Here is a 12,632-nt window from a genome sequence, read left to right as displayed (position 1 = left end):
AGAAATGGTGATTTAAAAAAAAATCTTTTATCATAGCAAATGTCATAATAGCAGAACTGTTTAACTGTTAGAACACAGATTTTGGTAAATAAACTGGTACAGGAATGAAGAAGAATTAGGAAAAAGAGGAACAATGAACCATTTCTTTATATATTATCATTAAAATTAGAATACTTGCTATTTCTCCTTTCTGTAATTACATAGAATTATATTGTATTCATTTTCTTGGTAGGATTACTGCTGCATCATAATCCAATTTATATCAATATGCAGACTGCTAAATATTCAATTAAAATACATGTCAGAATATGAATAAAGGGTGGTTTCCAACTCATTAAACAGGACTCATTCTTTCATAAATTATTTGCCAAATTAGTATCTTAGAAAATCACTCTTTCAAAATCAAATTCAAACATTAATATTTTTGAAAATTTATACTTTAATCTACACTGATTAAAGAAATGTGAAAAAAATTTAATTTTTTTTTAAATCTACACTGATTAAATAAAAGAAAAGTGAAAAAAATTTTACTAGTGTTAAGCTTGTCTTAATGGAAAGAAAAAGGTCATATCCCCTTCCTTGAGAAGTGATGTCAAACATCTTGTGGTTCTACCTCTCTAACTGCTTCTCCTCAATTTCTTTTGTGGGCTCATCATCCAATTTCTAACATGTGTATGTTTTCTGAGGTTCTTTTTTTTTTGGCTCTCTCCTCTTTTCTCCATATGGTTTGTGATGTCATCCAGTCAATGATTATCTGTATGAATATGATAAGCAGATCTACACATCTACCACCAAACCCCCTTCCCAGAGCTTCATTCTGATATTTTCAACTTCCTTTTAGATATATCCAATTGTATATTCAAATGACTTCAAATGTAATGTATCCCACTCAATTTACAATATCTCCACCCAATGGTACCCTCTTAGAAATATCTCTATTTTGATAATACCATTTATCCTCCTAGTTACTCGGGTTTAATAATTTTATCATCTCTGAATCTTTTCTTTTTCTCTTTCCTTCTCAAATTCTAATTAATTCCCATGCTGTCTAGATCCTGTTTCTCCCTTATCTATCCCATTCTTTCCATGAACATTGTAAATATCCTAGGTCAGATTCTCAATATGCATTCCCTAAACTTATGTAATAACCTTCCACTTGGTCTTCCAGAATCCTATCTCCAAGCCATACACTATATTTCCATTTGCTTAATATTTCTAATGCACAGTTCTGATCTTATAATATCTCAAAAATATTTCATTGACTGTTTATAGTAAGCATTTGCATTATACTTTAACAGTGTGTGAAGGCAGAAAGATAGGAGAGGGAATGTTTCACATGAAGAACAAAAAGGATGACAGTTTTGTTGGATCTTAGTTGATATGTTGAATCTCCTCAACATTCTTATAACCTTTTCTGACATATTCCAGAATTTATTCATCATTGTCTTAATATATAGTATTGAATACTAAACACAATAAACGCAATATTAACTGCTTTGGAATGGCCATCAATGTAAATTAGGAGAGATTCCCTCTCCCCCTTCCTGGATACCATGAAATCTGATTTGACATTTGTTTTGATTGGCAGCCACATTACCTATTAGAACATACTGATTTTGAGGTCCACTAAAGTATTTTTCTCTTTTCAAAGTAATTAATATAAAACAATATTAGCTCAGTCCTGCACTATGTAGTAGGGTTGTTTATTTTTTAGCTGTTATTGGAAATTAACATTTTATAAAGAGAAATCTAGTTTTATTTCTCCCATTACTCCAGATTGTTCATATCCATTTCAGACCCTGTTTTTGTCTTCCTGCACATTAGTTTTCCCTTTGCTTATTATAAGCAAAATTATAAAGGTAGTAAAACTATTTTTAATATCTTCATTCTCCTTACCATCCTATTTTGTATTCAAGAACACTCCCATAAATGGGACATTAAAAAAACTATTTTGTATGATGACATCAATTTATATAATGATCAAATTAATTATTTAAAAAGTTCTTACACTTCAACAGATAATAAGGGTTGGATTTTAAGCAAAAGGATCTTAACTCAAATTTTAGAGTGATGAGGAACATAAAACTGATGAAATTTTTTTGGACCTTTAACATCCTAGAGATTATACCACCTGCAAACTGCTTACTGAAAACTTCATAAAATTCCACTTGGACATTTGACGAGGACTCCTAAGAACCAAATTGAGTTAAACAATATTTTGCAAATCTGTTGAACGCAAGATATAATGTCAGGTTTCAATATATCACTATCACCAGGTCACTAAGACCATGTGTAGCAGATGTGGTTCTCTGGGCATCAATCCACAACAATAACAATTATAAAGGACTATTGACCGTTTCTTTTCTGATACACAAAACTGTAGAGGTTTTCTGTGAGAATCAGTTTATTGTTCATATAGATAATTAAACTGTAACAATTTTCACTGATTTTAGATCAAGAATACTTTGAATCTAGAAATATGAAAATGAAACATTATCCAATATTTTCCTATTGCCATTTGCCCCATCTCAACAATTATCTTACTCTTCCATCTAAAATGCAAAGCACCTGGAAGCACCTATATTCTTCTTAATAGGTGACTGACATTCAAGTTTGCTTGATGTTAATAGGAGTCACCCACCTAATATTCTTCTTCCTACCTGAAAAATATTTCACTCTCTTTTCTATTTTCTTATATATTTGAATTAAACTATACTGATTCTTCTATGTTCCTTTTTTTTAAAAAAAAGGTCAATTTCTCATGCCATATTAAATCCCTGGTTTTAAATTGCATCAATTATAAGTACAATATATGCATTGTATACAGAGTAATTAATAGAAATTGTGCATATTAGAACAACATAATTAAGCTTTCTGGATGCTAAAATTTGGCCTAAGGAATTTTTTTTCCATCAAAAGATCTTCTCCAATGTACTGTAAGCCAAGCAGCTAAAATGCTTTCATAGCCTAAGACACAGAATTATTTCCAATAATCAAAATCAAAATTAGACTTTTCACTATTTGGTTAAATTACCATGTTCTGAAAAAGTATTAAAATCTGAACAATTAAGATAGCTAAGTATTGAGCAGTCCACAAATGAGACAACTGAGCCTATGACTGTGTATGTCCTAACAGCTGTATCTTGATGACCTATCCAGATGGCTGCATAATCAGTTCAGGGTAGTATGGATTGAGCAGCAGGGGATTTATGTGAAGGGCCCTGATGTTCTGTTGTGCTTGCCATAGGGTCACAGAAATAAACAAATCCTCCTTCCTTTAGTCAATTCTTAAATGTAACCAAATTCATCTATGTTTATGAGATAACTATTACAGCTAAGGAATTAAGTAAAATTGTTGAAGTAATAGAGGAAATATGTGTCTTTTTAAAATTTATATTCTGAATAATACCATTAACCAAAATCAAGAAATTCTGTGATAGTATTGTTTCTATATTAAAGTTAATTTCATGAATTAATTTATGAAATCAGTGATGATTGTCTATATGATCAAAACTTAAGTTTATCATTCCTACATTCATATTTTAATCTATTAACTCATTGGAATTGATTCCATGATTTAACTTATCCAAAGAAGATGTTGAATTGGAAGATCTGGGCAATTTCAATTTCTGTCAAATCATCTTACAGATAGAGGAACACATCCTCAGTCATAACTTTGCATGGCAACTTTAAACAGATCTGGACTCAATGCAAAAAAGAATGCTTAACTGCAGAATGCCCACCTGTTGGAAATCTATAAATATGAAAAATTAAGAGGGCAAAGTTACATTCCATATGTGACCGAGTCGAAGGTGAGTGTCAGAAGCAGGAAACCAACACTAACCTTTAGAGGAGCGGAAGTGTTTACTGGGTGCTGTGAAGCCTCTTGTTCCATGCACATTAACAGCAGCCACTCGGAACTGGTACCACCTGCTAGGTCTTATGTCAGACAGTTGAACTCTCTCATCAGTAGTCTGAAGGGGAAAATGTCATATCACACACAGACTCTTTTTATTCTGACATGTCAATTAGGTTTATTCAGATATCTACCAACCAGTTGGTCAATACACCTCAGTCTTGACCTATAAAACCTTTGACCTTCTAAGTAATTACTTCTAATCATGCTCAATTTTAGAAACTGCAGTCAGGGATCAAAGGAAGTCTTAGGACAGAAGAACTTCAAGGGGAAAAAATTAGTAAGTGAAACTCATGGTTTTGAAACTACATATCAAGCACTTATTAAAAGAAAACATCTGAATTGTAACTTCATAACAAGATCTCTAAAAGCAAGTTTTAAAATATTTGTACACTATATTATTTATTTGAATAAGAATGCTCATAGGATTACATAAAAAGTATTTATTTTAAAATTAGGAACCAGACAAAGATTCATGAATTGGAAGATAGATTTTTTGCCTATTAAAAATAAAGTCAGTCTTTAAAACCAGCTTTTCCTATTTTTACAATTATATTTTCTATGTAGAAATTAATAATTAATATTTTTTCTTTATTTAAGCGTGTTTGTAACACACAGAAAATATGTTGGAACCCACAGCCTACCCTGGAAAGCTCAAGAAGAATTATTAAAATAACTCAATATTATGTCTAATCTTTAATATTCATAATTTTCAAAGATGATAATAACTATACATTCCCCCCACAAAATAGCCCTTGCTGAATATGCAGAAAATATTTTGTAGTGTTTAATTTCTACTCCTAATTGAAGTTTAATTCTTACATTTCTAAGAATAACCAACCAGTCATTTGAATTTCAAGAATTCAATGTGGTTGACTCTACTTTTCATCTTTCCCTGGTGCCTAAGTGCATTCATTTGTAGCAGGGATTCTTAATCTGAGATTTGCAACCTCTTAAAAATATTTTACAATTTTATTTTATCAGTAGGTTTCCTTTATAAACCTAGTTATTTTATTTTAGGCATTTAATAAACATACAAAGTAATCTGTAGTTTTCATCAAACTATGAAATAAGTTCATGATGTGAAAAACCCTGATTTGTAGGTATGCACTTGCTTACTGATAGCTGATCCAAAAGATGAATACATTTCTTTGAAACACAAAAGCGTTTTCTTTAATCTCATTAAAAATACTTGTCAAGTATTTCAATTACCCATGGAAATCACAGATAGAAGAAGGTTCATAGACATTCCTACTTAATTTCAGAATGTGTTTTGGAAGAATTGGAGGTTTTATCTTTCTGGAACACAAACTGAAGCTTGGGAAGTGCCATATGGCTATAACTTTCTATATGCATGCACACAATCCAGAGAAAAAATTGTGAAGTTTGAATAAAGACAAAAGACTATTACCTTCAATTTAGAGGGAAAAAAAGAGTTATCTTATTATGTAATTTTGCTATCTCTTATACTTTAGTTTTCTTCCTTAAGGATATGATTTCTCTCTCATTACATTCAAATGAGATCAATGTATACTATGGAAACAATGTAAAGATTAACAGAATGCCTTCTGTGAGGGGTGGGGGAGGGAAGCAAGAATGGGGGGAAAATTGTAAAACTCAAAATTAATAAAATCTTTCTAAAAAACAAAAAATTAAAAAACAAATATTTATATACATGTACACATATAAATAAGATACAAAATCAAAATTAGAAAGTAGTTTGGTTGAAACAAAATATCAGGATTTTTTTAGTGGATTGAATAATTAATAAGTCAAAATGGAAATAGAGCAGTCAAATAAACTAATACAATCAAGAGCTATATAGAGATATCTGCGATACATCTTCTTGAAATCATAGATCTCAGAATCTGGCAAACTGATACAAATATACTAACATATAAACATAGACAAATACACAGACATATACATACATGCATTTTAAAAAGCATCAAACTATATTCACAGCATCAGACAGATGCCAAGGAAAAATTTGTTCTGGACTTCACTAGGGATAAAATAATTCAAAGGTTCTGCTTCATAAAATGAATAAGTAAATTACCATTCACCCAGTTATAATGATTAGTTCTTCAAACTTCAAGGATTGAGAAAAAAAAAACCAAAATGTTCAAGTACAGGTGATATGCACCACAGCTCAGCATTTTTGATTTGGTAAAAACTTTTCTGACAAGTTTTATTTAATATGAACAAGGGAGAAAAGAAGATTGGGATGGGGAGTTTTATGACTCAGATTAATATTCTGTAATTTTTGTAATATTAGTATCAGGGAAAAAATTCTCACTTCCCCATTTTGTTTTAGTCAAGATCTGTACTTTGCTTGGTACAGGACAGAGATGTCAAACATACATACATAGTAAGCAGCTGCTTCATTCATTATGGCCCACAATTCTTCCAAATGTTCCTCTAATCTGATTAAAATGTAATTGAATGTTTTTCAATAAACAAAACTGCAATAGAACTGGATAATGTTAATGTGTGATTTTTAAGTGAATACACAGTTCTCAAGTTGCTTCTATATGGTTTTACTCAAGTTTTACATTACTACTATAAGATGAAAAAACTCCCCTTACCAATAAGTGCATATACTCCTCTAGAGAGCTGCCCAGGAAGTTAGAGTGATTTGCTCAGGGTCACACAGTCAGTGTGGAATAGAGGCAAGATTTGACTACAGGTTTTCCTGTCTCTGAGGCCAACCCTGAGGGATCAATCCATTGGTCCCTCTTCTGTCCTATTAGAAATTAAATTCTTTCTGTGTTAATCACTTATTCTTCAAAGGTAATGTTTTTGAGAGAAGAAAATAGCTCATTTAAAAAAACTCAAATCAAAGAACTTTCTATCAGAGACACAGAGACAGAGAGAGAGAGACAGACAGACAAAGAGACACAGAGAGAGGACAGAGACAAAGAGAGGAAGGGGGAGAGAGAGAGGGAACATTAGAGAAACCGAAAACAGAAAGAGAGAAAGTGTCTCTATGAATGTGTGTGTGTATGTGTGCGCACTGTGAACTACCATTTAAATGTAAAAGGAACTTGAAAAAAATCTATAGATATAAGTGCAGAGAATTCACTCTAGTTTTAAAAAATCATGAATTAGCTCCAAATTCAAAATGAATCTTTCTTCTCCTCCATTTATTTTCTTGCAGCTGGTAGCCCATTTACCAACTATTTAAGGAAAAAAAATATTTTGCTTTCTTCATCAACAAGGGAGAAAAGGAGGAAGCAATGTTAAGATAAACGTCTGGAGCATTGCCATACAGGTGGGACATCAAAATTTAAGAAACACACCAAAACAAGTAAAGCACTTAGTAAAGATTTATTATCTGTTGGCTGCTTCCCATTAAGTAGTTTAGAGATATACATCTCACACTCATTCATCTTGGATCCTCCAGAGTGAGAAAAATATAAGTTGAACAGAAACAGAAGAGTTATGAGACAAAGTACCAAACTTAAATTCACCAGTCCAACCAATGCTGCATTGCTTATTTAAAATATGTTTTGAAGGAACTTTTAAGTAGTTCTTAGAGGAAATGAATTACTGTTATTCAGTTACTGTAGTTTTACATTTTTTTCATAGAAATATATTTTGACACATCAAGAAGAGACCTCTCATTTTAAAGATGAAAAAACTGAGGCCTATAGAAGGGAATGAAGTGGCCTATATAGTCAAAGAGTTAGGACTAACTTTATAGATTCAAATCCTGCCTCTGACAATTCATATCTGTATGACATTGGGCAAGTCACTCAAATTTTCCTGGACCTTAGTTCACTCATATGATGAAGGACAGAGTCTCCAAGTTGTCTTTCACACTTATGATTCAAGACTAAAATCTAGGACCTACAATTCTAAGTCTACTGTTGTCTACCACACCATAAAAAAACTAAGCCAGCATTGAGATTTCTTCCTTTCCTCAATATTATCTCTTTCTCTGGTTTCATGTGTTACTCTTTCAGCATCTGATAGTAGTTACATCTGTAGTAATAAGTACCTTGAATTAAGTAAACCAATTTAAGGGTTTATATGAGCAGTAAAAGTTCCCCACCCTCCCCAAAAAAAGAAAAACAATATTTTCCATAAGGAACTAACCTGTGCCACAGTCTGCCAATTTGTAGCATCATCCTCACTAGGATGGATTCCATAATTCCATCTTCTCTGCAGCACATAGATTACAGGTTCAATTGAAATATTAAATTTCGAGGACCACTTAATCTCCAGTTGTCCAGATTGAAGTTCTGTAAATCGTAACTCTTTCCTGGGCTTTAGAGGAACACCTGAAAGATGATAGCATAGAAAAGTATGTCAATTAAAACATTTTATGTGTGACTTCATTTGAGGTAAGTATTTAAGGAGGAAAACATGTCAAAGGGAAGATCTAATCTTAAATCGTCACATAGTTCTCCTAAGAAGTGGTACTTAAATATCAATCTTTTATTTTTTAATGTATCTGATACAAAGTCCAATCTATGTTGTGGTAAAGCCTTTGTTTTATTCATTGCCTTAAAAATGTTTAAATTGATCTATAAATCTGAAATATTACCTTTTATAGCAACTCTTTTCTCAGGGGTCACTTTTTAGAGCAGGATTGCTTTTGATAATGATTGTTTACAGTTGTCAGTGCAGATTAATAATGAGTTCATAGAAACCCACATTCATAAAGTGGCTGCACTGTCTTGTTTCCTTTCTACTTCTTCAAGTTCTACTTACAAAACTAAAAATGCTGCCAATATGAGACAATTCTCAGCTTAGGTACTATTCCATCATCACTATGAAATAAAAAAAATTGTTCATAAACTGCTGTTCTAGAAAACAAGATATCCATCTACCTATATATCTATATTGAGATATACATATAAATATATGCACATATATATATAAATATATATATATGAAAAAGATTAGAATAAAATGAAGTAGCAGTTATGGAGTTTGTGGAAAATTAGCTTCAATTGCCTAATAAATTCTTATTTGTTTGTCAACAAAATAATAAAATATGTCCTGTTTTGACGTGTTTGCCAAATTGTAAAGTTTAAATTCTCACATCAAAAATTTACAATAAAGATCATGAGCTGATTGTTACAAAGTAAGTTGGCTCCAGTATTCCCTTACCTATTTCTAGTTGAGAATGTGCAGTAAAACATTACCAACAATCATTTTTTACAGATGTCTAATGAGAAAGAACTCATACTATGTGCTGAGGCAGTCTATTCTACTTATTCTCACTTCAAGTTTAAATGTGTTTCTTTGCATTTTCAACCCACTGATCCTTGGTTCTCCAGTTTAGGGCCAACTCTGTTAACTCTGACCCCTCTTCCATATGACAATTCTTCAAATACTGGAAGAAAACTATAATGTCAGCTTTCATCTTTTTTTCCCCTTTTCTCCACATTCCCAATTCTTCTCTTCTCCCATTTAGTATTCATTATTTTTTTTGACAGTATTGTATCATGGACCAAAGGGGAATAAAACTTTATCATGTAAGTAAATGGATAGTACAAACTAAGGCATAGTAATTTATATGAATAATGTTCTTTCTTAAACTCATGAAGAACCTTCTTCAGGTTCTAGAAATAGACCATTCCCTATAGCACTCCAATACAGTAATCCTTTACAGCAAATAAAACCATGGTAAATACTATAGCTGCTTAAGAAATCTGAACTCATCAGCAGTAAATCCCAGCATGCAAATCCCCTTCTAAAAGGTTTTAATCTTGGATATCATTCAGCAACCAACAACCTTAATCTAATGTAATGAGCATCATGGGCTATGTCAATTCAAATTTCTTCATTTAAAAATCTCTCTTTAATTATGATGTACAATAATCCTGCAATTTGCATGTTAAGAAAGCTTCCATCTGCTTTGCATTAGGGTTAGTTGGATTCACTTGATTGGAAGTAACTCAACCTCTCTGGTATATGTAATTGTGTGCAGATGGATCCCAGCAGCACAAACAACTGAAGCTGGTACAAGTGCATTAGAATCTACTTTTGTAGAATAAGTATCATCAATTTCTTATCCAGATGTGTACACCTAATCATTCTTTGATATGCTTTTCATTACGGTAATTATGAGGTTTTTTTCATTATTCCTGGACAAATCAGTTTTCTGAAATCTAACCTCTTTATGCTAAAGGAATTTTTAAAGTCTGGTTGTAACAATATGATATCAAAAATGTGCTAAAAGTATTTTTTTAATAAACCACAAGTGAAAGCCAAGAGGTCTAATATAATTGAAGGTAGCAGTAACCTGTTGATTTTTAAATGCTAACATAGTCTGTATCTGTAGAACAATGTGACAATCCAAAATATATTTCATTAATTGAATGATTAGTCACCACTTAAATCTAAGACTTTTGAGATTATTTAGTAGAATCCTTTCACTTTAGAAATAAGTAAACTGAGATATGAAAGAGTGCAATAATTTTCTTCTGGTCAGATATAAGCTCTGTGAGAGTAATTCTAAGGAATACATACAATATAACATATGAATCTTTGTAGTTTCTACTGTAATATTTCAAGTCTCCATGATATAACAGATGGGGATCATCCCATTACTGATGCAAAGTGGAACTTTTCCATTCCTTAGTAGATGATTATCATAAGTTGTTGTGTGGCAAAAACAAACAAAAAAATCATCACCTGATGGCCAGTTCTTTAGTGTTTATCCTCTGAAAACTAAGCAAGACCAGTTTTTCTCACATGGCTAGTATTTGAAGCTTTCCCAGTGTGGTAGTTTGGTACTGACAAAGTTTGACCTCAGCAATTTCCTCATCTTTAAAATGGAGATAATATTTTTTTTGTTTTTTGGGGGGTTTTTTGCAAAGTAATGGGGTTAAGTGGCTTGCCCAAGGCCACACGGCTAGGTAATTATTAAGTGTCTGAGGTCAAATTCGAACTCAGGTACTCCTGACTCCAGGGCCGGCGCTCTATCCACTGTGCCACCTAGCGGCCCAGTTTTGGCATTTTCTTGAAAGATTATTTTGAATCTAACAAACTACTAATAAATAATCAATAAATAAAATAACAATAGGGTTTATTTTTATTTGAAAAGTGTTTTATTTTGCATATGATTCTTTATAAAGACATTATTTTTGACCACACAATAACCATATGACATCTTTAGTATTTTAAAAATATTATCAGGGGGCTGCTAGGTGCCACAGTGGATAGAGCGCCGGCCCTGGAGTCAGGAGTACCTGAGTTCAAATCTGAGCTCAGACACTTAATAATTACCTAGCCGTGTGGCTTTGGGCAAGCCACTTAGACTCCTTGCCTTGCAAAAACCTAAAAAAAAAATGCCAAAATGTATTTATTAATGGTAAAAATAAATGCATGATTTGTGAATTAAGTTTTCTACCATTAGGTGGTGCTGCATCAAAATTCATTGGTACCCAAACTATATTATATTTGTATTTATATTTATGTCATAATTAATGTAGCAAATAGAGAAGAAGACTGAGTCAGATGGATTTGAGGTATAGTTTTATCTCTGCTTAGAGTGAATTAATTTCACAATTAATTTTATCTCTGCTTAGAGTGCAAAAAAGGTTAGTCAACTCTCTAAGTTGACATATTGAAGAACTCTCTCATTGTGAGTGCCCTATGCCTATAATGTCATAACTACAATTTTCTTTAATGTGGTTCAAGTTTATGGTCAATCAACATGATCAAGTCCATCATATCATGGATTCAGTAGACCTGAGTTCTAATTCTGAATCCATGACTAATTAGTCACTCTCAACTTGTCTGGTCTTCTATTTTCTCATCTGGAAAATGAGTGGGTTGCATAACACAGGGAATTAATTTGCGGAACTTAGAATAAGGAAAACCTTGGTACAAATTGCACCTCTGACATTAAGTTCTTTGACCAAATGGAAATATCTAAAACTCTTTGAGTCTTAATTTTCCATCTGTAAAGTGGCAAATAAATATGGAATAGAAGAACTAGTCACATGGTTGAAATGGGGTCTAAATTAAATGATTCATGAAAATTATTTGTAAAGTTTAAATTGAAATAAATTTTTATGTAGCTCAGTTATCTATTCATTCATTCATCCATTTGTTTGTTCATTTATTTATTTTTTTGTTTGTTTGTTTATTTATAATAAACTGTACTAAATACTGGTAAATATCTTGGTGTTTAGTAACCAAAAAAATTGAATGATGCTTAAGGTTCTTTTCATCACTAAAATCTTATGTTTATATTTGCACTTGGAAAATATAAATTAAATTTAACATTAATGTATAATATTGTGAAATGAATATTTCAATTCAAAATATGGCTATTAAGTATCTGTTAAGCAATGGATACTGCTCCAGGCACTGAAGATAGAAAGATTACAATTTGGTTGTTGCAATTTTATTCCATTGATAATCAATATTAATTTGATGACTTTCCTGGCAGTCTTTGTGGTGGTTTTCCTGATCCCTTCTAGTACTCTGTCCCCTCACTTTGCATGCTCTGCCTAAAGTTCAGCACTTCACTTAAGAAGATAATGTTCCCTAAAAGATCACTATTTTTTTGGTCAATGGTAAGTAGTTGTATTCCCTTCTTAGAATTTTCATAATAGTATTCACTAAGTTCCTACAATTACAAGGTAGTCCATTCTAGGTCTTTACATTATATAACAAGTAAATCACTAATAAGACTTCAGAGATATGACTACCAATCAACAAGTTTGGAGAAAACAAGGAATGAATTATT

At 31.9% G+C, this 12,632-nt stretch overlaps 1 protein-coding gene across 4 annotated transcripts in view; it reads right to left on the bottom strand.

Moving 5' to 3' along the window:
* The window catches only part of ANOS1 (anosmin 1), a 246,491-nt gene that overhangs the window by 58,062 nt on the left and 175,797 nt on the right, over window positions 1-12,632 (bottom strand). For all 4 annotated transcript variants that reach the window (XM_074213594.1, XM_074213597.1, XM_074213595.1 and 1 more), the window contains 2 exons: window positions 8,018-8,202; window positions 3,845-3,974 (listed from right to left, as the gene is read on the bottom strand). In XM_074213594.1, the coding sequence (XP_074069695.1) occupies window positions 3,845-3,974; window positions 8,018-8,202 (315 nt within the window). The remainder of the gene's footprint in view (window positions 1-3,844; window positions 3,975-8,017; window positions 8,203-12,632) is intronic.

The sequence above is a fragment of the Macrotis lagotis genome, chromosome 1 (genome assembly GCF_037893015.1).
Source record: "Macrotis lagotis isolate mMagLag1 chromosome 1, bilby.v1.9.chrom.fasta, whole genome shotgun sequence".
NCBI lineage: Eukaryota > Metazoa > Chordata > Mammalia > Peramelemorphia > Peramelidae > Macrotis > Macrotis lagotis.
This window is presented reverse-complemented; position numbering and strand designations above follow the sequence as displayed.